The sequence below is a fragment of the Dromiciops gliroides genome, chromosome 2 (genome assembly GCF_019393635.1).
Source record: "Dromiciops gliroides isolate mDroGli1 chromosome 2, mDroGli1.pri, whole genome shotgun sequence".
NCBI classification, from domain to species: Eukaryota; Metazoa; Chordata; class Mammalia; order Microbiotheria; family Microbiotheriidae; genus Dromiciops; species Dromiciops gliroides.
In genome coordinates, this window is record NC_057862.1 from 636,726,680 (window position 1) to 636,752,987 (window position 26,308).

General features: G+C 43.7%; 1 protein-coding gene across 1 annotated transcript in view; it reads left to right on the forward strand.

Moving 5' to 3' along the window:
- Positions 1-801: 801 nt before the first annotated feature.
- Positions 802-26,308, forward strand: part of LOC122743243 (carboxylesterase 4A-like) — a 36,803-nt gene continuing 11,296 nt past the window's right edge. The window contains exons 1-9 of the mRNA XM_043988047.1: positions 802-850; positions 8,559-8,754; positions 9,108-9,249; positions 16,471-16,604; positions 16,841-16,994; positions 19,376-19,480; positions 21,406-21,510; positions 23,518-23,556; positions 25,859-25,999. Of these exons, the coding sequence (XP_043843982.1) occupies positions 802-850; positions 8,559-8,754; positions 9,108-9,249; positions 16,471-16,604; positions 16,841-16,994; positions 19,376-19,480; positions 21,406-21,510; positions 23,518-23,556; positions 25,859-25,999 (1,065 nt within the window). The remainder of the gene's footprint in view (positions 851-8,558; positions 8,755-9,107; positions 9,250-16,470; positions 16,605-16,840; positions 16,995-19,375; positions 19,481-21,405; positions 21,511-23,517; positions 23,557-25,858; positions 26,000-26,308) is intronic.

A 26,308-nucleotide genomic window follows, 5' to 3' on the forward strand; every position in this document is an offset into this window, starting at 1 on the left:
TAGGTGACGCACTGGATAGAGTACCGGCTCTGGATTCAGGAGGACCTGAGTTCAAATCCGACCTCAGACACTTTACACTTACTAGCTGTGTGACCCTAGGCAAGTCACTTAACCCCAATTGCCTCACCAAAAAAATTAAAATTTTTTTTTAAAAAGAATGTAAGTGGAAGCAATGCGATGAAAGGAAAAAACAAATAAATCTAGAGTCCATAGAAACAGGGGTTCAAATCCCTCCTCTGACATTGGTGGTGTGACCACGGAAAAATCGCTTGAGCTGTCTGAGCCTCAGTTTCCTCTTCCATAAAGTGATTGGGAAAATGCCCTTAGTAATTGCCTCCTGGGCTTTCTGTGAGGACCAAGTGCGATCATGCATGTAAACACACTTTGTGGACCTAAAAGCCATATATTATCTCAACTATTACTATTGGAATTTGTGGTGAATGGAATAAGGAGAGACTTTCAGGCCAAAGAAAAAAATACTCCATTAAGCAGAATTTTCTCAATTACAATAAAAGTACTTTTTAGCCTCATCTGTGGCCTCTTTTCAAAGCTCTGTGATTATCACAACTATATGTCGACATCATCTATCACCAAAGGAGGAGGAGACTCAAATTCTTATGGGAGGAGTTTTCTAGTTTACTCAGAAGCTCCTCCTGGCTCTAGCAATAATAAAAGACAGATAAAAGCCAGCTCCCCAGCCAGAGTTTGCCTGGATGGACTCTATCATCCCCTTCACTGGTGTTCTACCAACATCAACTGGTCAAATCAGCTTGGTCAAGTCCTCTTTCAATCACTAGGAGAATGTTGCCATTGATGTGGATAAGCTTGTCCATCTGCTTCCCAGCTTTGGGTAAGACCCTTCCATACCTCCCTCAGTCAGATAGGGGAGAGGAAAAAAAAACAAGGCAAATTGCCATCTTGGACCTCTGGGCTTCAGCTTCTTTATCTACAAATTGGGGACATAGGAGATCATTTCTATGTTCTCCAGTTCTGACTTGTGTTCTAACTTTCCATGTTCTAAGGTCCCTTCTAGCTCAGAAATTCTATGTTCTATGCTCCCTCCAGTTCTAACATCTGTTTTCTAATCCTCCTTCCAGTTGTAATTTTCCAAGCTTTGTGCCTCTTCTAGCTCTAACATTCTATGTCCTGATGTTCCTTCCAGCTCTGTGCCTCTTCCTATGTTTGGTGCTTCTTCCATTTCTGACATTTTCTGTTCTAAGATCTCTTCCCAATCTAACATTCTATGTGCTAAATGCCTTTTGGATCTAACATTCTACTTTCTAATACTCCTTCCAGTTCTAACATTCTATGTTTCAAATTCTCTCCCATCTCTGACAATGACTCTGTAACAAAAAAACACAGAAAGCGGTGGCCCATGTTTAACTTCAAGCTTCTGTGGACATTTGGGGGTGGTGCCCAGACAATGAAGCAGGCCACCAGAGCACATTGTCCAAAGAGGAAAGCAACAGAGAAGTTAGGAAAGCCACCCAGAGAAAAAGAGTGACAGCATTTATTGTTCAGCCAGTGGGAGGCATCATGGCAGCTCTGGATACCCCAACTCAAAAGCTATGCCTGGAAGCCCTTGACAATTTAGCAAGAAACCCCCAAAGTTTTTGTTTGGTTGGTTGATGGGCGGGGTTCTTATCATTTAGAAGAAACTTAAAATTGGCTTTTAAGGGCCATTTTAGTTAGGGCTGCTAAATGCCTAATGTTTTAAGTTGTTGGCCACAGGATAGTTCACTTAAAAACTACTAAATCTTTTAGTACTTTACTATTAGTACTTTTTGTGTAAAGGTACTAATTAGTTCTCTAAGAAGGTCTGGAAGGTTCAACCAAATGATCTAATATCAAAAATATCAAGAATTATAGTAGTTTGCAGTGCTATTTGATCATGTACCACTGTGACCTTTATCTCATTTAGTCTTCTCAAAATTCCATGAGGTAAAGAGGGCAGGTATTCCTCTCCCCACTATATGGGAAGCAGGCTCATACAGGGGAATCCATTAACTCCAGATCATCATCCCATTCATGGAGAAAAAACAACCAGAAGGGAATGGGAAAGGAGAGACAGTACATTCAATGTCTCTTGCTCCCTAGTTTCAATTGACCTGCTGGTTCATTTGTAGTTTGTCCTTCCTGGATTTTAGTTCCTGGAAATCGAGTCCCAGAGAGGTCGAAATGACTTGCCCAAAATCATGCAGGTAGTAATTGGGGGCTCAAACTCAGGTCCTCTGGTTCCAAATCCAAGGAAGCTTTCTACTTCAACATGATACATAGATCATAAATACTGTTGTTGAGTCATTTCAATCGGGTCCTACTCTATGACCCATTTGGGATTTTCTTGGCAAAGACACTGAAGTGGTTTGCCATTTCTTTCTCCAGCTCATTTGACAGATGAGGAAACTGAAGCAAACAGGGTGAAGTGACTTGCCCAAGGTCACACAGTTAGGAAGTGTCTGGGGATAAATTTGAACTCAAGAAGATGAGTCTTCCTGCCTCCAGGTCCAGCACTCTATCAACTGTACCCTTATAGGTTATACAGTAGAGAAAAGAGAATGAAATATATAAAAGATGACTCATAGTTTACAAGATAGAGGTGTCAAACACATAGCCCATGGATTTCATGAGGTTCAGAACACTCCCAAGTGAAGCCCAAATCAAATCGAAATCTAATTGGAAAACATTTAACAAAATAAATAAAAATACAATAAAACATAGATAACAACATCTTAAAGCTAAGTCAAGGGGGCGGCTAGGCAGCACAGTGGATAAAGCATTGGCCCTGGATTCAGGAAGACCTGAGTTCAAATCCAGCCTCAGACACTTGACACTAGCTGTGTGACCCTGGGCAAGTACTTAACCCTCATTGCTCTGTCCTTCCCCCCCCCCCCCCGCCCCGAGAAAAAAAAACTAAGTCAATTTTCAGCCCACAAGGATCTTTACATACAGGTTGGTGGCCTTTGTTTCTATTTGACACATGACAACGTTGAATTGTTCAGCTAGAAGGGGAGTGTAGTGTGTAAGCACAACTTGTTCTGACTCCCCTACCATCTTAATAACTCCTCCTGTCCCTGAAGTTTGGCCCTTTCTCTCTACTTTCTGAAAGTTCTCCCAAGAGTAAGGTACTCCTATTTTTAGGATACTTTAAGATTTCTAAATCAATTTCCTTATGACAACCCTATGAAGTAGGTAATATGGGCATAATTGTTGCCATATTACAGATGAAGACTGAGACTGAGAGGTGGAATCACTTACTCGGGGTCACATAGCCAATGGAGAGCCAGGATCTGAACGCAGGTCACAGGATCATAAGTTGTTAGAATTGGGAATCACCGAATCTAACCTAATCTTATGGATAAAGAAACTGAGGCACAGGGGGCGGCTAGGTGTCTCAGTGGATAGAGCACTGGCCCTGGAGTCAGGAGGACCTGAGTTCAAATCTGGCCTCAGACACTTGACAATTACTAGCTGTGTGACCCTGGGCAAGTCACTTAACACCAAATGCCCCCTTAAAAAAAGAAACTGAGGCACAGAGGGAGACATTGACTTACCTAAAGTCATATAGCTAGTAAGTAGCAGAGCAGAAACTAGAACTCACATCTCCAGACAAAAGGCCACAACTTTTCTCTCTTCATCATAGGAATGATTTCATCATGAAATCAGAGAAAAATGGGGGCAGGTAGGTGGCGTAGTGGATAAAAGCACCAGCCCTGGATTCAAGAGGACCTGAGTTCAAATCCAGCCTCAGACACTTGACACTTACTAGCTGTGTGACCCTGAGTAAGTGACTTAACCTTCATTGCTCCACAAAAGAAAAAAGAAAAGAAAAGAAATCAGAGGAAAATGAATCCCAAGAGAACTTTGGACAACCAACTACCATATCAACCAAGGCAGCACCTATGTGGGTAGGGAAGGAGGGAGAGGTCAGTTGTGAGAGATGTTGTAGTAGTAGAAATGGAAAAATTGGATAGCTGGTTAAAAATGTGGGATGAGGAATAGTCAAGGATTCCATCCAGGCTATGACCCTGGGAACCTAGAAGGATAGAGATGTCCTCAATAGAAACTGGGAAGTTGGGTTGAGGGAAATTGCATGGGGATGGGGATGGGCATGGGCAGAAGATAATAGAGCCCTGTTTTGGACATGTTGGGTCTGAGTTGGGTCTGAGTTGTCTCCAGAACATTTAATTTGAAATGAACAATATGCTGTTGATGATTCAGGACTGAAGCTCGGGGAGAGACTGGGGCTAGGGTATATAGATCTGTGAATCATCTGCTTAGAGATGATAATTATACCCATGGGAGCTCATGAGATCACCAAGACAGAGTATACAGAGTTGCCAGATTCTCAGCCTCTTGAGGTATGTGTGACCAGAAAGACTACAGAGTGCTGAATAAGATTAAAATCAAATTTGGATAATGTTCAACATAGATAATGTTTAGTTGTGGTTTCCTAAGTCAATGTGCTGCCACAGGAATCGGTTTCTACTTGAGTCTGACTCCACTGGAGAGAAAAGAGTCCATCCAGGGGACCTAGGACAAAGCCTTGGGATACACCCATGGTTAGGGGCCATGATATGGATGACAAGCCAAGAAAAGGAGACTGAGAAATGGTCAGATAAATGAAAAAAGAACCAGGAGAGAGTAATGTAATGTAATAATGGTGCTTTAAGGTTTGAAAAGTGCTTTACAAATAGCATCTAATTTTTTATTATCACAATAGCCTTGGGAGGCAAGTATACCTATTATTCTCATTTTACAGATGAGGAAACTGAGTCTGAGAGAGGTTCAGTAAATTTCCCAGGGTTACATAGCCAGTAAGTATCTTTGTATCTCAGTTTCCCCATTTGTAAAATCAGGAGAAAAATAGCACCTACCTCAAAAAGTGGTTTATCTAGGGTCACACAGCTAAAGTATCTAAGGCAGGATTTAAACTCAGGTTTTCTTGTTTCCATGTTCAGCAGTCTACCCACTAGAACTAGTGAGTAATTTCATAAAAACACAGGAAACAAAAAAGATCCAGGAGGAGAGGGGTAGTCAACCAGATTCAGGAGGGAGGTCAAGAAGGATGAGAACTGGAAAAAAAGTATATTAAATTTAGGAATTGAGATTATTGATAACTTTGGAGAGAACAGTTTTAATTGAGTGATGAGGTTGGAAGCCAGACTTCAAAGGGTTAAAGAGTTGGTAAAAGGGAAGGAAGTGGAGGTAACAGGTTACTCGCTTTTTTTTTTTTTTTTTTTTGGTGAGGCATTTGGGGTTAAGTGACTTGCCTATGGTCACACAGCTATTAAGTGTCAAGTGTCTGAGGCTGGATTTGAACTCAGATCCTCCTGGATCCAGGGCCAGTGCTTTCTCCACTGTACCACCTAGCTGCCCCATTACTCATCTTTAAAAAAAAACAAATAGGAGTTTGGCTAGGAAATGGAAGAGAGATAGGGGATTGAGGGGATGGCAGGATTCAGTGAAGTTTTGTTTGTTTGTTTTTAAGGATGGAGAAGATGAATATGTTTGAAGGCATTCGATACTGAAGCCTGGGAAAGGTGATTGAGGGCACAATCTGCTAGAGAAGTTGAAAGGGCATGAGATCAAGGTCACACATAGAAGATACAGATTTAGCAAGAAGGGAAGAGGTATGTGAAAGCCAGTTGTTAAATGTTGGGTGTGAGCCCTTAATACCTCAGAAATAGGTAAACTCTAAAAATCAGGGCTTGATTTATTATTTTGTGGATTGTCTAAACTTAAGAAAGCGATGGGTACAATGTTAAGGATGCAGATGAAACTTAAAAGTGTGCCTTGGGTATATTTTCCTCCCTAGAGCTGGTTGTTAAACATTTCCCAGCACCTCCCTGGAGAAGGGCCAGCTTTTTGTCAAAACCTGGAGAAAAGGAGAGAGTGGGATGATGTCATGGGGTTCGAGGTGAGGAAAAAAGAGAAGAGGGAGCTCACAAAAGTAAAGATGGGGCAGCTAGGTGGCGCAGTGGATAGAGCACCGGCCCTGGATTCAGAAGGACCTGAGTTCAAACCAGCCTCAGACACTTGACACTTACTAGCTGTGTGACCCTGGGCAAGTCACTTAACCCTCATTGCCCCACCAAAAAAAAAAAAAAAAAAGTAAAGTAAAGGCAAAGTCCTCAGTGGAGAAGGTAGAGGGAGGGAGAGGAAGGAGAGACTTGAGATTTAGAACTGCTTCAGTGGGGAGCATAGTAGGGAATCAGCTGTGGAAACATGTAAGAAATTACTTGTTTCAGTTTAAATTAGATAACAGAAATGCCAATGGAGGGCAAGGAACATTCTGATTTCCCCTCTGGGGCCAGCATGAATTGGCAGAGGAGAGGGGCACTAGGAAAGGAGGTATAGCCAGTGCTGCAGAGGATGGGCACAGGTATGGAGACATCTGGGGGAAGCCAGGTCTCTGTGAGTGCAAGTCGATGAAAGGATGATGGGAAGAAGAGATCCATCATGACCAGAAGTGTTTTCATCATAGAAAAGGCATTCCAGTGGATCCAATGGAAGGAGTAGCCAGAGTTGGGAAGGGTCACTTTAGGAGGTGAAGAGCTAAAGAAAATGGGGGTTAAGAGCCATCCCCCCCCCCCCCGCAGCCAGCAATGAATTAACAGCAAAAGAGGGAGAGTAGCAGGTGGTGAGAGTTTGGACGCCGTCGGAGTAACAGTGGGTGGCCGATGGATGAGGACACTCACTGCCACCATTGCTCCAGTCACTGGGTGGGGCAATGATATTGCAGAGAAGCCTTGGGGGTGGTGGGGTGCCAAGCTGGAGAGTGTTGGGCCTCGCCGCTTGCTCTTCCTCTCTGATCATATTTCCTTTGGAAAATGAGGATAATGATGCCTGTGTTCTTACTTCCCGGGGTTGTTATAAGAGATAATGTAGAGTACTTGGCAGACTTTAGAGCACCCACATATATGTCGGTTATTTTTAAGACATTGACCAAAGTGAACTCACAGGATTTCAAGCTGGAAGGGACTGTGTATTATGGCACAGTTGGAGGAGTGTTGTCCATGGGGAGACCTGAGCTTTGATCTGAAGCTTATTACTCCCTGTGTGATACTGGGAAGAGATCAAGTTGTTTTCCTGGGCCACATCTGCAAAATGTGCTCAAGATATACTGCACTCACTCAAGAAATGCCTGTTGTTATTGCAAATGGGAAAAGAACCCATTGGGCACCACAACACCTTAGCTTATCTCGCCAGCTCTCTGTTGACTAGCAATGTACAAAGCACAGGCAAATTCTGATCCAAAAGGGAGAAGGAAGGAGGTGTGAGTCTCTGGTGAGAAGAGTAGATCTGGGAGAAGAGCGTCAGGGGTGCCCGTTGCACCTTGGGTGGCCAAGAATGGTCCAAAGCATTTGGAGAGCTATACTTTAGGAACTGATTGGGTGGCATTGTCATCATCACTGACATCTATAAAGCACTTTAAGGTTTGCAAACTGGTCTGCGTCCAAGCTACCCAAAAACCCTGTAAGATAGATAACACAGGTGTTGCCATTCCCATTTTACAGAGTTAGTAAACTGAGGTTCAGAACTGTAAAGAGATTTGCCCACGGTCCCATTACCTGTAAATTCCCAAAGTAGACTCCGAACCCAGGAATCTTCATGATTCCAGGTGCTAACGTGAGGAGGAGTGGAGGCCAATGAAAGCCAACTTAGGCTATTTCACAATATGACTAGAGAGCAAAGATGTATGGGGGCGTGCACATGCAAACACAAATGTATACAGGTGTAAATACATGTGCAAATGCAAACTCCTCCCAAAGCAGCAGAAACAATATTCCACTGCCTTTTACACTGAAAGAACTCTGTGAATCACAAGAGTCAAGTGTAAAAGTTGTGGCGATTTCATTTTTCAGTTGTCTGACTCTTCCTGATCCTATTTGGGGTTTTCTTGGCAGAGATACTGCAGTGCTTTGCTGTTCCTTTCGCCAGCTTACTTTACAGATGAGGAAACTGAGGCAAACAGGGTGAAGTGACTTACCCAGGGTCACATGGCTAGTAAGTGTCTGGGTCCGAATTTGAAAGTCTTTCTGACTCTAGACCAGGCTCTTAGGGCACCACCCAGCTGCCTTAAAAGTAACCTTAGTGGGGGCGGCTAGGTGGCGCAGTGGATAAAGCACTGACCCTGGATTCACGAGGGCCTCAGTTCAAATCTAGCCTCAGACACTTGACACTTACTAGCTCTGTGACCCTGGGCAAATCACTTAACCCTCATTGCCCTGAGGGGGGGAAAAAGTAATGTGAGAAATTATTTAATCCGATTCTTCATTTTATCTTATATAGCACACAACTTAAGCCCAGAGGGTGAGGGCAAATGACTTGTCCAAACTCACAAAGGTAACAATAATTCATATTTCTAGAGTGCTTTAAGGTTTCCAGACCACGAGGTAATATTATTGTTCCCATTTTACAGCTAGGGAAACCAACTTGCCCATGACCCCAACAGCTAGTGGTTGTCCAAGGCAGGATTTGAACCCAGGTCCCCTGACTCCAAGTGCAGCAATCTATTTACTACAGTGTACTACCTCTCCCTCTCCTTGCCTCCCTAGGTAACTCAGGCCGACCCGTGGCAATCACAAAGTATGGCGTCCTCGGAGGAAAGCAGACCCATGTGGGACGAACAGTTGTCAACATTTACCTAGGGGTCCCTTTCGCCAAGCCCCCCGTGGGCAACCTGAGATTTGCTCCCCCGCAGCCTCCTGAGCCTTGGGACGACCTAAGAGATGCAGGCACCTACCCTCCTGCGTGAGATTCTCACCTTTAGCTTTCGGGGGTGTTGAGGAGTGAGACGAAACTAGGAGAGGTCACCTGGCCCCATTCCCCACCTCCAGGCAGAGCTGCTGCTGATAATAATCCACTGGGTATCGAGCTGACTGGGGGAGCTCTGATGAGGGAGATGGCCTGAGAAGTCATGCTGGGTGCTGGGGTGACGAGAGGTTTCCCTGGAGGAGCTGAGCCTGGAGGAGAGGTCGGATTTGAGGGGAGCCGGGTGGGTGGCCATCTTTGCTTCGCCTGGGACTTTTCCCAAGCTGCGTGCTGTGTACGAACACCGCAGTTCTTGGACAGCCAAATGCTTGAGTATCCTTTCTACCATTCAGGTGCCTCCAACAGTCCTGGGGCCAAATCACGAACCTGCACTTTACAAACCAAAGACCCCACGCATGGCTGCAGTTCCGGGAAGATTGCCTGTATCTGAACATATACACACCTGCCCACGCCCAGAGGGGAGGTCGGCTACCGGTGAGTCGCTCTTCACCCCTTCCCAAACTTCCCCAATTCTCTCAGCTCAGGCATCTCCTTCAAGACAGACAGCAGCTTGATGTCCCAGAAAGCGTCCTAGACTTAACAGCCCTTTGAGGTACGTGCTATTTTTAATCCTGATTTTTTAGAGATGGGGAAACTGAGATACAAAGAGCTTGAGTGACTTGCCCAGGGTCACACAGCTAGGCAGTATCTGAGGCAGGATTTGAACTCAGGTCTTCTTGATTCTAAATCCCATATTCTATCCACTGCACCACCTAGCTGTCTAGCTAGCTCTTCTCTTGAAAAGAAGGGGATGGCCCGGAAAATAAGCCTTCCTTCCCATAAGATTTTAGCTGCCATTCATCAATTACAGATCATAGAATGTTTCAGCTGGAAGAGACTTTAGAACATAGTGTTTTAATTTTTTAAGTAATAAACACTTTAATTTATAATTTTGAGTTCCAATTTTTATCCCTCCTTACCTCCCTCCCCTCCCTGAGGCAGTAAGCAAACAGATATGGGTTATACATATACAATTAAGAACATAGTATTTTATATTTATAGCTGCTCTTTTTGTGGTGGCAAAAAATTGGGAATTGAGGAGATGCCCATCAATTGGGGAACAGCTAAACAAGTCGTGGTATATGAATGTAATGGAATACTATTGTATTGTAAGAAATGATAAGTAGGCAGATTTCAGAAAAAAAAAAAAAACCCTGTAAAGACTTACATGAATTGAAGCTGAGTGAAATAAGCAGAACCAGGAGAACATTAAACACAGTATCAACAACATTGTGTGATGATCTTCTGTAATAGACTTAACTCTTCTCAGTAATACAATGATTCTAGATAATTCCAAAGGACTTATGATGGAAAATGCTCTCCACATCCAGAAAAAAAGAACTGTGGAATCTGGATGCGTATTGAATCATACTGTTTCTACTTTTTTAGGTTTTGTTTTTTTTTTTTTTTTAGGTTTTTCTCTTCTGTTCTGATTTTTCTTTCACAACATGAAAGAAAATGCAGAAATATGTTTAATGTGATTGTACATATAAAACCTATATCAGATTGCTTGCCATCTTGGGAAGGGGGGAGGGAAGGAAGGGAAGGAGAAAAATTTGGAATTAGAAATCTTATAAAAACAATTGTTGAAAACTATCTCTACATGTAACTGGAAAATAATAAAATACTTTTATGATTTAAAAAAAGAACATAGTATTTTGAAGCTGGAAGGAACCTCAGAACACAGAATTTAAGACTAAGACACGTTGAAGCATAGAATGGTGGAAAATCTAGTCCAGTCTAGAGGGAAAGTGACCTCAGATAGGAAATCACTTACCTTCCCTCTTCCTCAGTTTTCCTATCTGCAAAATGGGTACAGTACATTGTCCAGTACAGTATAGATGGTCACTCAGGAAATGCCTGTTGTTAAAATGAGGAAGTAGGGGGCAGCTAGGTGGCTCAGTGGATAAAGCACTGGCCCTGGATTCAGGAGGATCTGAGTTCAAATCCAGACTCAGACACTTGACACTTACTAGCTGTGTGACCCTGGGCAAGTCGCTTAACCCACATTGTTCTGCAAAAAAAAAGAAAGAAAGAAAGAAAGAAAGAAAGAAAGAAAGAAAGAAAGAAAGAAAGAAAGAAAGAAAGAAAGAAAGAAAGAAAGAAAGAAAGAAAGAAAGAGGGGCAGCTAGGTGGCGCAATGGATAGAGCACCAGCCCTGGAGTCAGGAATACCTGAGTTCAGATCTGGCCTCAGACACTTAACATTTACTAGCTGTGTGACCCTAGGCAAGTCACTTAACCCCATTTGCCTCACTAAAAAAAAAAGAAAGAAAGAAAGAAAGAGAAAAAAAGAAAAAGAAGAAGAAAACCCCATGGACAGTATTAAAATGATAAAAGATGACACCAGAAGATGAGCCCCTCAGGTCAGAAGGTGTCCAACATAGAAAGAAAGAAAGAAAGAAAGAAAGAAAGAAAGAAAGAAAGAAAGAAAGAAAGAAAGAAAGAAAGAAAGAAAGAAAGAAAGAAAGAAAGAAAGAAAGAAAGAAAGAAAGAAAGAAAGAAAGAAAGAAAGAAAGAGAGAGAGAGAAATGAGGAAGCAACCCAGTAGATGCCAAAACTGGCAGCTCTTTATTCAAAAGTAAAAAAATGAAAGTGACCTTTCTCACAACTTGCCCCCATTCAGCTGGCTGGAGTTCTGTTTCTAGGAGTGTCTTGAATTCTTGTGCCAGCCTCCTCCTTTGTCTTAACAACTCCATGTCTCAAGATCACCTGCCCAAATCTTCCATTTCCCTAGAGTAAGGAATGTTCTTTCCCTTCTCCTCTTCGTATTTGGAAGTTTTAAATAAAATACACACAGAGCTTAGCATTTCTGCAGTCCAATAGAATTTTATGGCAGGTGCATCCAATCTACAGGAAAGACAACAGATTTAAAAAAAAAAAAAAAACAGAAAAGCTACAACCTAGAGAAGCTGGCCAGAAAGGGGAATAGCAGTTTCATTAGGCAATGGAAGAGGTTCTCCAGGTCAGTCCCATACCTCAACCAGGCTATCACTGCCCTGGGGCCACAGATCCTTCTAGCTCTCTCTGGATCATAGTACCAGATCACTACAGACCTTCTTAGAAGCTCTCTCACTGGTCCTCTCTAAGTAGTGGCTCATTTCTATCTCTGCTCTCAAATCCTTTCTCCCTATTTGCTTGCCCAGCTCTCAAGTCTACTCCTTCTGCTTGAGAGTCAAGGTAAGACACCCTCCTGAGGTATTTTTTTTATTTTATTTTATTATTTTCCAGTTACATATTACATATAAGGATAGTTTTCAACATTTGTTTACACTGGGAATTGGGAAAATTGTTTCCAATTTTTTCTTTTCTCCCCACCTCTCTTCCCTCCCTCCTCCCCAAGACAGAAAGCAGTCTGACAAAGGTTGTATATGTACAGTCACATCAAACATATTTCTACATTGGTCATCTTGTGAAAGAAGAATCAGAGCACAAAGGAAAAGCCTCAAACAAGAAGGAAAAAAAAAAACAGTTCAAAAGTAAAAACAGTATGATTCAATCTGCATTCATAACTCACAGTTCTTTTTTCTGGATGTTGAGAATATTTTCTATCATGAGTTCTTTGAAACTGTTTTGGATTGTTGCACTGCTGAGAAGAGCCAAGTCTATCCCCATTGTTCATCAGACAATGTTACTGTTACTGTGTACAATGTTCTTCTTGTTCTGCTCCTCTCAGTCAGCATCATGTAAGTTCTTCCAGGTTTCTCTGAACTCCTCCCGTTCATCATTTCTTACAGCACAATAGTATTCCTTTACATTCATATACCACAATTTGTTTAGCCATTCCCTTATTGATGGGCATTCCCTCAATTTCCAATTCTTTGCCACCACAAAGAGAACTGCTATAAATATTTTTGTACATGTGGGTCCTTTTCCCTTTTCTATGGTCTCTTTGGGATACAGAATTAGAAGTGGTACCACTGGGTCAAAGGGTATGAACAGTCCCATAGCCCTTTGGGCATAGTTCGAAACCTCCTGAGGTCTTGAAATAAATCCTTGTTGGGTTGGTTGAACTGGATTGCTCACTTTGGTTAAGTGCTGATCGCTGCCTGTATCTGATGCAATACGTCTCACTATGGGTTGTGAAGTCCAAAAGAAGCATTCCTTCCATTCTATATGGGACATAACCGGCTGGGTAACCCAGTGAGTTAGTCCATCAGTGCATATATATATATATTGATGATTGGGCCTAATTTGGGGGCTAAAGCTGACTGGAGGACTAATTCGGGGACTTTTGACTATTTGGCTATCTGACTTCGTCAATTGAATGTGGGCAGTTTATAAAGTTCCACCACACTGCTCCACTCCCAAATTGATAAGCAAAATATTAAGAGGCCTCTTAGCGAAATAATCAAAGCAGAGTTTATTTATGAGATACTATTTAAAGTTAAGAATACAGGGAAATAAAATGTACAACCTGACTGCTTTCCTGCGGTCTCTTTCCACTTGTCTCTTTCCCACCTGCTGCTCTCGAACTTTTTGAATTCAATAAGGGCCTTAGCCGCCTCTCGCCTCAGGGCATGTTACACTTTCCCTGCTCAGCTACTTTCTTCTAACTCCTCTTAATCTTCACTTTCTCCAACCTGTGCCCTGTGCTGACCCTTCTGTGCTCTCCGCTGCCTCCTGTTCTGTCTGTCTGTCTGCTCCGTCCTCTGCCGCCTTTGTCGCCCCTCTAATCTTGTCCACCTCTCTTAATCTTGTCCGCCGGCCTTTCCTCCTTGCTCCTAGTCCTGCGTTACTGTTCGTCTCATCCCCCGTCTCCTTGTCCGAACCTCTTCTCAGCCTCTCTCGTCCCTCCTTGTCCACCCCCTGTCTGATTTCTCCAACCTTTGCTGTCTCCTCAGCAGCCTCTTGACCTCTTCTTGTCGTCCGTACTTCTTCTCAGCCTCTCTCGTCCAACCCCTCCTTGTCCTCCCTCCTGAGTCTAACCTCCAGGTCTATATATACCTTTTCTTCTCTCCACTCAAATCTCGGGGCTTTCTGCACCCACACAGACCAAGCTAATCCGCCAGCCAGGGCTGCCGCTGGTGGGGAGGGGGGCTGCGCTTGAGCCTCATGTGCCCCAGCACAGGTCACGACAGAGCCCAGCATCTCTCAGATACCTCCGCTCAGGTCGGAGGGAGCTGGATGCTTCTTCCCCCCAGCTGTCTGACCGGCGTCTTGCACAGCCCACGGGGCTTTCTGGCTCAGCTAAAGCAGAGGAGGTGGGGCACTAGCCCCTCCCACACAGAAGAGACCCCGAGGGCCTAAGGCTTTCCAATCTCAGCCCAAAGGTAGGGTCCCCAAATCAAAATAAATTTCCACTATATATATATATATATATATTCATATTCAATTCATTCAAGCAATCCTTAATAAGAACCTGCTATGAAGACACTGTGCTAAAAGATGGGGATATAAAGAAAAATGAACAGACTTTGCCTTTAAGGAGTTTACCATCAGCTAAGTGGGTACTGCAGATGGGCAATGAGCTGAGATCCAACTTTTTAACACCAGTACTCCCCGGGAATGTTATATGGAATACCCCCAACTCCAAAGAATCAAAACTGGTTGCAGATGATCCCCAAAAGGTAATGGAAAGGTGACCAGTAGGCATAAGAAGACTACAGCTGGTTACATGTGATAACATGGGCATGAGAAGTGATAGAAAAGATATTTTCAAGATCACATATGAAAAGTACGTGGGTCACTCACATAGCAAAAGCAAAGGGATGGCGTTTTCTGCCAAAGATGAAAAGAACCTAAGGAAAGTTTCCAGCAGATTGGCTATATTCTCATTGAAGGATTTATGGAAGGACATGAGCAAGAATCCTATAGAATGAAAAGACATGGGTGGGTTATGATCTAAACCAGGGGACAGAGTGGGTTTCCCTGATAAGATCACAGCTCCACTAGAGTATTGTAATAACAATGATAATAATAACAATAATAGCTTGCATTTATATAGTACTTCATGGTTTTCAAAGCTCTTTACAAATATCGTACCTTATCCTCACAACAACTGTGAGAGGTAAATATTATCATCCCCATTTTACAGAGGAGGAAATAGACAGATGAAAATGAAATTATTTGTTTAGGGTCATATGACTAGTGTCTGAAGCTAGATTTGAACTCAGGTCTTCTTGACTCCTGGTCTAGTGCTCTATCTACTGCACCACCCAGCTGGCTGTATGGTACTGGTTTCATACTTCAATGAAGCTCGTAGATGTAGATACTCCCTCCAAAAGTGCAGATTGAAACCCAGTCATGTCTTCTCATACTGTTCCACTTTTATCCAGGTCTTCCTATAAACCGTCCACAGAGTGGGTCTATGTAACAAGACTGGGAGAACTTCTTCTCAATCTCCTGACATTACATGAATACCAATGGAGCATACAACTTGTTCATTGTTTATCCCTTGCGTTTGATTAGCCCTCCTCCTTTTACTGTCTTACACTTCTCTGATATCTTTTGCACAACTTCTCCTCTGCAATTCTTGGGATTCCATTTGGATAGTAAGGTGCTCTAGTGATACCTGTAGATGACATTTTGCTAGTTGCATCAAACCCTGGAGCACTGCAAAAACTCCTAAAAGAGTTCTATATTCATTCAGAAGAGTTTGGTGTGGCAATCCATAGAAGGAAAACCAAGTGGATGACAATCCCTATTGGGAGAATTACAAAATTCAATCGAATGAACTCATCTCTCTGTACATATATCCTGAAGAGCCACTACAGATGGACAGTGAACTATCTCCCTTCTAGTTCTAAATCTATGGCCCTATGGCTCTTGATAGCACATGGGAACAAATACAATGGGTAGTAGACTTGTCCATTGGACCTAGAGTCGGGAAGACCTGAGTTCAAATCTTCCCTCAGATGTGTGACCCTGAGAAAATCACTTAACCTCCACCTACCTCAATTTTTTCCATCTGTAAAATAGGAATAATAATAGCACAAAAAACCAAGGTTGTTTTGAGGATTAAATGAGACAATAATTTGTAAAGTACTTTGCAAACCTTAAAGAGCTATATAAATGCTAGTGATGATGATGATGAAGAAGAAGAAAAAGAAAAGTTAGTTCTATGCATCAAACACTGTACTAGGTGCTGTGGATACAAGTCCAAATTATGAAACATTCCCTATTCACAATGAGATTATGGCCAAAGCATTTATTAAGCACTCACTGTATGTCAGTCACTGTGCTATACCTTTCTATAATATGAAAATGAGAATGTAATTTGAAGGAGAAGAAAATGAATACACACTCATCAAGAACATAAACTTCATGAGGACAGTCTATTTTCTATTTCTGTCTATGCATCCCCAGTACCTAGCAGTGCCAGGCGTTCTTTAGGTGATTTTGAATTAAATTGGCATAGTTTACAACCCATGTCTCTTGGCTTTTGGACCAGTACTTAAAATTCAGTTCAGTAAATATTTATTAAGTGCCTACTATGTTCTAGGCACTGTGCTAAGCACTGGAGATAGAACTTACGATTGAATAGGGGAAAACAAGACACAAAAGAAAGCTAGAAAGTCACTTTTTAAAAATCCTTCATTTTAGCCTATGATGGACAGGCAGAAAGGTCATAGGGTGGCATATGAGGCAGTGCAAATGGTCAGTATGGCAGAACAGCTGTGTAGGTAGGGGCAACTGCCTGCTTGGCCCTCTGTAGGTGATGGTCTGGTTTCCTGGTGGTGCCTTCCTTGTGGGATCAGCCTCTACCTATGATGGCTCCGTGCTATCTGCCCATGAGGACGTGGTGGTGGTTACCATCCAGAATCGACTTGGCATCCTGGGCTTCCTCAGGTAAGAGTTTGGAGGAATCGCGAAAGAGGGCTGGAAAATTTATATGTGGGACAGGGTCCAACAGAGATGGGCAGCCTGGGACTAAGGGTGGAGCCATGTGGTACATGATCATGTGAGGATGGAGTCATGTAGGGGTGGGGTCATGGGGGCCAACAAAGCTGCAGGACGGTGGTAAAGTTGTACTGGAAGCAGAGGCTGGTCTTCAGTCTCTAAATCCAGTGGATTTTGACTCTCAGTACTGGAGATGCCCATGCCCGAGGGAACTGGGCACTGCTGGACCAGTTAGCAGCTCTGCATTGGATACAAGAGAACATTGCAGTTTTTGGTGGAGACCCCGGCTCTGTGACCCTGTTTGGTCAATCCTCAGGAGCCATATGTATTTCAGGACTGGTGAGTAGGTTAATGGGAAGTAGGCCACAAGGGGGGGATAAAGAGGTTAACTCATTACTTCCAGTTCCTGGGCCCAGTGTGAAATGGTGTAAAGCTCATTGATTCAAGAGTTAGAGGACCCAAGTTCAAATCTCGACTCTGATGCCTATGCTCTGTGTGACTTTGGGCAAGTCATTTAAACTCCTTGATTCTCATTTTCCTTAATCTATAAAATGAGATAGTTGGACTAGAATTCTGTGGTCCCTTCAAAAGTCAATTTATGATCTATAATAGGAATAAACTGGTCAGGGCACCACAGATACCATGGTCAAGTGATTCCCCCCCTTCCCCCAGCCCAGTTGATGAAATTATAGAAGGGGAAGGTAATAGAGATAACAAAGTATTAGGGTCCTCAGCAAAGCACAGATATGCACTCTTTTAACCTTTTTTAAGTTGTGAAGATCTTCAGTCAAGCTTGAAGGTATTAGGGTGAATGACTATTGCTAGGTCAAAGGATTGGCCTTGCCTCTTGAGTCCTTTTAAAAATAAAGCGACTTGGAGCAGCTAGGTGGCACACTGGATAAAGCATCGGCCCTGGATTCAGGAGTTCCTGAGTTCAGATCTGGCCTCAGACACTTGACACTTACTAGCTGTGTGACCCTGGGCAAGTCACTTAACCCCATTGCCCCATTTAAAAAAAAAAACTGTAAAAAAAATAATAATAAATAAATAAATAAAGCGACTTGGGGCAGCTAGGTGGTACAGTGGATAAAGCACCAACCCTGGATTCAGAAGGGCCTGAGTTCAAATCTGGCCTCAGACACTTGACACTTACTAGCTGTGTGACCCTGGGCAAGTCACTTAACCCTCATTACCCCACCAAAAAGAAAAAAAAAAGCAACTCTTTAGGAAACAGAGAGTTCTGAAGAGTGTGAGCTTTGGGAGACAAAAAGAAAGCCTGATGTATAAGAAGAACCCATCTTCTGAAAAGGAATCATTTCTCTCCTGGGGAGGAAGGGGATTTTTCCCTCCTTCTTCCCCCTTCCCCAGTAGGAGATAACCCATTCATCAGGGAGCAGGCCCAGGAAGCCCGGTAGAGCAACATGCCAAGCAGAACAGCAGTGCTGCTTGGATTAATAGGAGGGGATTTGGGGAACAGAAAGAGCATCACATCAGGTACCTGCAGCACTGGAGGCACAAGTTGACTTGGCCCATATATGTTCCCTAAGTAGATGTCTCTCTATTTTTATGCTATGTGTGTGCCTACTCTTCCCACTGATGCTGTGTGTTTTTGTGGTAGAGCGTGTACCAGGTTTATCAGAAAAATATTTTGTAGCTACTGTTTTTACCATAATATGTAGGTAAATGCCTTTGATGTGAGATAATTGTGTCTACTGACCAACTATTAAAAGTAAGTACATGGGGGCAGCTAGGTGGCGCAGTGGATAGAGCACCGGCCCTGGAGTCAGGAGGACCTGAGTTCAAATCCGGCCTCAGACACTTAACACTTACTAGCTGTGTGACCCTGGGCAAGTCACTTAACCCCAATTGCCTCACTAAAATAAAAAAAACAATTAAAAAAAAAAATTTTAAGTAAGTACATGAACAGGGGCTCATGAGTTATCATTGTAAAAGTGTAGGCCCACAGAGCACTTTGAATCTGGGCTAGTATCTACCACTCCCCCTCCCTCAGGAGACCTAACCTGTGAGTTCAAGTTGGAAAGAGGTCATGAGGGGGCCCTACAATCCTATTATGTTTTGAATAGGGAGCACTTATGAACTTCCTTCATGCAGACCCTTCTGAACACTGGCAGGCATTCATAAGGTCAGGCCTGGATGGGCTCCAACTGGAACAAGGAAATAAGCCAACATAGAGAAACAAGCTTGCCCACAGACATGCCGTCCCATAAATATCTTAATATGAACACTCATGCATACCGCCATACCTCCACACTGATGCTTTGGCAGAAATAGCATGGTCAACCTTCTGAAATCACACTTCTATCATGTTCCAACCTCCCAGCTCCTACATAGGATGTATAACTGGAAGGGCCCAACTCCCTAATTTTATTTTATTTTTTGTTTGTATGTTTTTTGAGGCAATTGGGGTTAAGTGACTTGCCCAAGGTCACACAGCTAGTAAGTGTCAAGTATCTGAGGCAGAATTTGAACTCAGGTCCTCCTGACTCCAGGGCCAGTGCTTTATCCACTGTGCCACCTAGCTGCCCCCCAACTCCCTAATTTTAAATGAGAGTCTGGAGATGTTGTTACCAGGGGTCACCTAGATAGTAGTAACAGAGTATAAGTCAAGTACTCTGACTCCAAATTCAGTGATCTTTCTACAATAGCATCCTCCAATGCACACCCCTGCTCTTTACCTGTTGTCTTCTTGGTTTCTGTAGATTCTGTCTCCCTTGTCCAAGGGCCTCTTCCACAGGGCCATCTCTCAGAGTGGAACAGCCCTTATAAAGATCTTCATCTCTTACGAGCCACTGAAGATTGCCAAGGTCAGTACCCTCCATCCCCAGAGTAACTAAGAAGGACCGCCCCTTCTCCTGAAGGAGAGCACCATTGTTAGCCCCAACAGACAGGCTTGGTGACACTTATAGAGCCCCCAGTGTGCAAAAAGAATTGGATGGAAAACAGATCTCTCTGCAGAGATAGACTTCTTTAATTCAATCCCACAAACATTTTAAATTTTTTTCAATTATCGAGCATTTCTTTTTTTTTCTTCCTCCCATCCCCCCATGAAAAAAATAAGATCTTTGTAACAAATATGTATAGTCAAACAAATGTCCATATTGGTCATATCCAAAAAGTATGTGGCAAATATTTTTATGTGCCAACTATGTTCATAGGTATAACTAGGAAAAGGTTGGAGGGAAGGAAGAAGATGTGAAGTTTATCTCCCTGTGGTGTGGTTACAGGATAAGTGGAGAAGAAGGAAAAAAGTTTACCCTAGGACATATTTTCTACATTTTTTTAAAGGATGATGTATTTTCTAAAGGACTAACTGATGCTTGTGGGTAGGGGTAAATGCACCCTAGAATGAGACTGACATCACTAAGGATGGGATTGGGTGAAAAGGATCAAACTTGAGGTGTGGCCCTAGGAGGAAGGAAGAACAGCCCTGAATGTTGCTGTTGGTCATCTTCTAAATTTGAGCACCCCATCTTTAACTAAGGTGGGGCAACCAAGGCTTTGTCCCACCCTAGTCCAGGCTCTCACTATGGGTATGGTCCTGTGCTCAACACTGAGATACAGGGGTGAAAAATAATAAATGCTACCCTCAAAAGGGTTAATCAAAATAAAATAGGAAAAATACAACATGTATGCCAATAATTATACAAAGTAGAATGGTGACAGGCACAAAGTGAGATCCAGGCAAAGTACCCTAGAAAAATATAAGTGGGGAGAGAACATTTTTCCAATGGCAGACTCAAGGAAGGCTTCCTGGAGGAAGTGCCACATACAGGTAATAGGGTGGGATGGGATTTTAACTGAGTCAAGGAAGTCTGGAATCTGGATAATTAGGAGGAGGATGGTGCTGTCAATGGAGCCAGGGGGAATTCATGCCAGTAGGGGAATAGGGAGTGACAAGTTTAGTAAGGAAGATGACTAGTTTGGACATCTTGAATAGATGATGGTACCTGTAGAATACTATTCTGCCCTAGATTAGTCTGAATCCCAACAATACACTGGACTGGGAGCTCCTCCCAGCCCTCTGATGATTAACAGCCAAACCCAGAGCTACTTTGGACTGCCAGAGACATCTCTACTTAGATGTCCTCATTAGTAATTATGAATAGTTCACATTTTAAGTGTTCAGCTCACTACAATCTGGTGAGGCTGGTCTTATTAATATTCCTATCCCTACTTCACAGATGAAGAAACAAATTGAGAAGCTTAGTGACTAGTTTGTTACACAAATACTGCAAATACTTAGGGGTCTCCTCAGGACTTGGGGAGGCACAAAGTTTACAAAAGAGATAATCCCTACCCAAAAGCAATCTAGGCATATCTAGGCCAAGATTCTAATCTAAGTGTCCTGATTGTGTACTGTTCTTTACATTAAATCACACTTCCTTTCATTAGAAAACAAGACCTCAGCTTCATAGAAGAGATCCTGGCCCCCTGCACAGGATAGGGGTAAAGGCTGGAAGAACTCAGGGCCTCAGCCCTACCACCAGCCCAATTTGGGGCTGTCCGTCCCAAAGAATTGGGATGTAGATGGGGATAAAGAGAATGGGACTATTCCATAGATTCAAGGACACCTCTTTTCCAGGAAGAGAGCTGTCCCCGGGGTCACAAAAATTGAGTTCACAGACCAAGCAGCTGCCCTGGAAGGAGCCATTGGAGCCAGAGATAACTAGGGGTAGGTGAGTAAAACCAGGGGCACGTATTGATGACTTCTTGTTCCCTCTACCTACAGAGAATTGCTAAAGCAGCCAATTGTGATACCAACAGTACCCAGGCCCTGGTGCAGTGCCTCAGATCAAAGACGGAGCAGGAGATCCAGAAGGTATCTGATGAGATGGTAGGTGGTCCTGTAAAGAGAGGAAAACAATGTCTCTAGTTAAGCAGGGGCTGACTCTGAACTGATGCCCCAACCCTTGTCACATGACTCACAAAAGTTTGACTTTAGCCTGGCCCCCTTCCACCTTCCTGGGACATCAAGAAATCCATGGTTCCCTTGGACATAGTTTTCCTACTGTTCCCCCAAAGACCTCCTAAGATTTAGAGCATTTATTTATTCATTCATCCATTCACTCATCCATTCATTCATTTATTTATTTATTTATCTAGCGATCGATTGATTGATTTGTTTATTCATTTATTTGTTTGTCCATTCATTCATCATTCATTTGCTTTTATTTGTTTGTTTGTTTATTCATTTATTTGGACCTCATAAATTTAGAGCATTTATTTACTAAGCACTTGCTGTGTACCGGGCACTATACACTGGGGGTACAAAGAGGCAGTCTCTGTTCTCGAGGAAGGACATTAGAGATCACGTAGATCAAATCCCTCATTTTACAGCTTAGGACCCAGCTAAGGCCAGAGGTCAAATGACTTGACCAAGGTGACGCAAGTACAATTGGGATCTCACCGGGTCCTCTAAACTCCATTCCAAACCTCCTCTTCCATGATTCTGTGTCATCTCAGAATCATCCTGTGTCTCTGAGAACTGAATCCCCCTCGATGCCCCGCCCCAGCGTCCTGGCTGTCAGGTCCCCTCATTGTGGAAAGGAAGAACATCATCCCTCTCCCCCAGGGCCTCCTGCACCACTTCCAGAGGTAGCACTGCCCACAGGATTTGTAGCCAAAGGATCCGGGTTCGAGTTCCCATTCTGCCCATATGTATGCTGTGTACCCTACAGCATCTCTCATTCCATCCCTGACCCTTTCAACGTCATTATTTGTAAAATGAGGAGAATGGACTAAATCTCATGACAGCCACTCCTCCCTTTGTCCATTCCACGATGCCCAAAGGTGGCACTTCCCCTGCCCTTGGCAGGGTTCCTGAATTGGGAGCATATGGCCCCTGCCTACCACTCCCTCTCCATAGAGCCCACCATCCCCCATCTTTGGGATTCATTTGCTCCCCAAGAAGATAAGGCCAGTGGTTTCTGGGGATGACTGATCACTAAGGTTAAAGAGGGCTCCCTGTCTGACTTTGGCTTCATCCTGACCCCTGCCTTGGTCTGGGGACCCCAACACAGATTCCAACATGGAGAAGGCCTTAGAATTTGGTCTTTGGATTGCGTTTTCAATTTGTATCTATTAGCTTCTCCGGGTCTCCTTCCTTCTCCTTCTTTTCTGTTACTCTCCTCTCTCCCTTTTTCCTAGAGTCTAAGGGTTAGAGGGGACCTTTAAGACCTCTGTCCTTCTGAGTCTGTCCCTCAGTCTCTGTCTGCCTCTACCTGGTGCCTCTTTCTACATCTCTCTTTATGTGTTCATTCACCTACCTCTATATGTCTCCATATGGGGGGCAGCTAGGTGGCGCAGTGGATAAAGCACTGGCCCTGGATTCAGGAGGACCTGAGTTCAAATCCAGCCTCAGACACTTGACACTTACTAGCTGTGTGACCCTAGGCAAGTCACTTAACCCACATTGCCTGGCCAAAAAACAACAAAAATATATGTCTCCATATGTCCCTGTTTCTGTCTGTCTTTCTGCCCTCTAGTTTGTGTGTGTCCCCCACTTCAGTTTATATTTCTATCCCTCCATGTGCCAATCTTTCACCCCTCATTTCCCCCTCCCCCCTTCTGTCCCTTTCCCCTCTCACTCTCTTTTTCTCTTCCCCCTCTGGTTGCTCAGAAACTAAGTATCCCCAACCCCAACAACCCACCCTTCCCCCAGTACTCATATTACCCATAATTCATCCAGAGTGAATGTACTAAACCCAAACCTGTGCCACAGGAAGTCTTCCCCCTCCCATATAGGGTAAATGAACTGTCCTGCTTCTTTGTCTCAGGCTAGTCCCCAAACCTGTTCATAACCTACTTCAACCTCTCCACCTTGTCTTCTTTTCACCCACAGAAATTCTTCAAACTGAACCCCAACAATAACCCTCTGGAGGTACGTTGGCTGTGATTTACAGACCTTAAGGTGACTCCTGGGCTTGCCCAGGTTGTCCGTATTATCTGGCTCAGTGGAGGTGAGGCAGAGACCAGATGCAAAAATTACCTCTTTGCGGAGATTCCTACATAGGCCTGGGGGAAGGAGCTCAGTTCAGATCCTAGGTGTGACTCCGGGAGGTTCTACCATTAAAAGGCTGCTGCTGGGGGCGGCTAGGTGGCACAGTGGATAGAGCACCGGCCCTGAATTCAGGAGTACCTGAGTTCAAATCCGGCCTCAGACACTTGACACTTACTAACTGTGTGACCCTGGGCAAGTCACTTAACCCCTATTGCCTCACCAAAACAAAACAAAACAAAAAGGCTGGTGCTGGCTTGACTAGAGAATGTTTATATATCTGTCTATCTAAATAGCTATAGCTATAGATATATACACATATATGTATGTGTATATAATTACATGTGTGTGTTTTGTTGTTCAGTCATTTTCAATTGTATCCAATGTTTTATGACCCCATCTGGGAATTTCTTGGCAAAGATACTGGAGTGGTTTGCCATTTCCTTCTCCAGCTCATTTTACATATGAGGAAACTGAGGCAAACAGGGTGAAGTGACTTGTCCAGGGTCACACAGCTAGTAAGTGTCTGAGGTTTTCCTGGCTCCAGGACTGGCATTCTATCCACTGTGTCCCTGGCTGTTCTTACATATGTATATACACATGTATACATGTATCTATATGTGTATATGTACATATGGGTATATAAGCACTTATGGGCATATACATGTGTGTATATGAGTATATCTATATGTGTATATGTACATATTTACTTATGGGTATATATCTTTATGTGTATATATAACCAGTATATATATACATATATATACATGTATATATATACATGTATGTGTGCAATATACACATGTAGATAGATAGGTAATGGGTATACATAATTGTATACACATATGCCTACATCTATATGTATATTTATTCATGTATACTCATGTATATGTACACTTGTGTATATATGTATTTTGCACATATGCACTTTATCTCTACATATGTATGTATATACATAGGCATACTATGTATATAACAAGGGTGGATTGGCCTACAAAGGGCTAGTGCTTGAAGCATGCATGCACAGATATTCCCTGCCGAGTGTCAATCCAAGAGATTATGTAAAAGCCTGGAGTAAACCTGTTTCTGGCCATGCATTCCTGAGGAGTTGTTACAGTGTGATTATGAAAAATTTTCTAATTGGCTGCAGAGTTGGAAGACAGGATGACTCAGTGGTCAGGCATACAAAATGGGTGAATTCCACTGCCATTGACCACATCCGCTCTGATGACCACATCTACTAACTTCCATTCAGTTTCATTCAGTGATGGGACCTGTGGTTGTCCCAGACTCACAAGGTCATCTAGAAACTTCCCTTGCAGGGGAAAAAAAAAAAAAAAGAGCAATCAAAAAGGCCAGGTGGGGCAGCTAGATGGCGCAATGGATAGAGCACCGGCCCTGGAGTCAGGAGTACCTGAGTTCAAATCCAGCCTCAGACACTTAACACTTACTAGCTGTGTGACCCTGGGCAAGTCACTTAACCCCAATTGCCTCACTAAAAACAAAAACAACAACAAAAAAAAAAGGCCAGGCTACTGTCCCTCCTTGAACCCTCAGGAGCAGATCTAAGTAGTCTTGCCTTAAAGCCACAAAGGAAAAGAGAACTATTAGGGGGGTGCTGCCCCCCTTTTTTATGCTGGCTCCACAATCCCTGGATCATCCACTCTTCTGGTGGTGCCATAACTTTTTGTCATCTCTTAGGGTGTACCCCTAAGCTGTCACATGACCGCTTGGACTGAAACCAGGCAGGGATCACCTGCACAGGCTTCAGGGACCTCTCCCCCCTCCCCTGGGCCAGTTCCCTCACGCTCTACCCACTACCTGCGTTTCTTTGGGCCAGCCACATGTCCTCCTCACTGGGTTTGTATTTCTTACTCTGTAAAATGAGAGGAGGGGAGAAGCAGATGAGGGCCTGTTAGGTCTAGATTTCACTATCTTATGTTGACCACTTCAGGCGGAAGGGGTAGAGGAGATATTGGGAGGTGGGTACAGGGAACACTGAAGGGTAGGGGGACTCTCACCACTCACTTGACAGAGCAGCCTGTGTCCACCAGAGGGCACTAGCGGCCTGCAGACCCAAGACCCGAGGCTAGCCCCGCTCAGTCTGACCAGAATGATTTAGGAAAACTGTAGCAGCATTTTATCTCTGCCTTTAGTCCGGGACTAAACTTGAGTTGTCTCCTAGACCATCTGGTTTGTACCTGCTGTGGTGGATGGTATAGTTTTCACTGACAGCCCTGAAGCGCTTCTGGCCCAAGGGGAAGTCCAGCAGATCCCCTACCTCCTGGGTGTGAACAGGATAGAATTCAACTGGCTTCTTCCTTTTGTAAGAGACTGAGGTGGGGGGGGTGGGGAGTGAAGGGGATGGGGAGGGAAGGGAGAGGAAAGGGAGAGGGGAAGGGGGGCTCCCAGGCTCCTCAGCCTTCACAACTGAGCCTAGCTCATAACACAGACATGGGGGTTATTAAGAAAATAGCAAGGGGGCAGCTAGGTAGCGCAGTAGATAAAGCACCGGCCCTGGATTCAGGAGTACCTGGGTTCAAATGTGACCTCAGACACTTGACACTTACTAGCTGTGTGACCCTGGGCAAGTCACTTAACCCTCTGTTGCCCTGCCAAAAACAAAACAAAACAA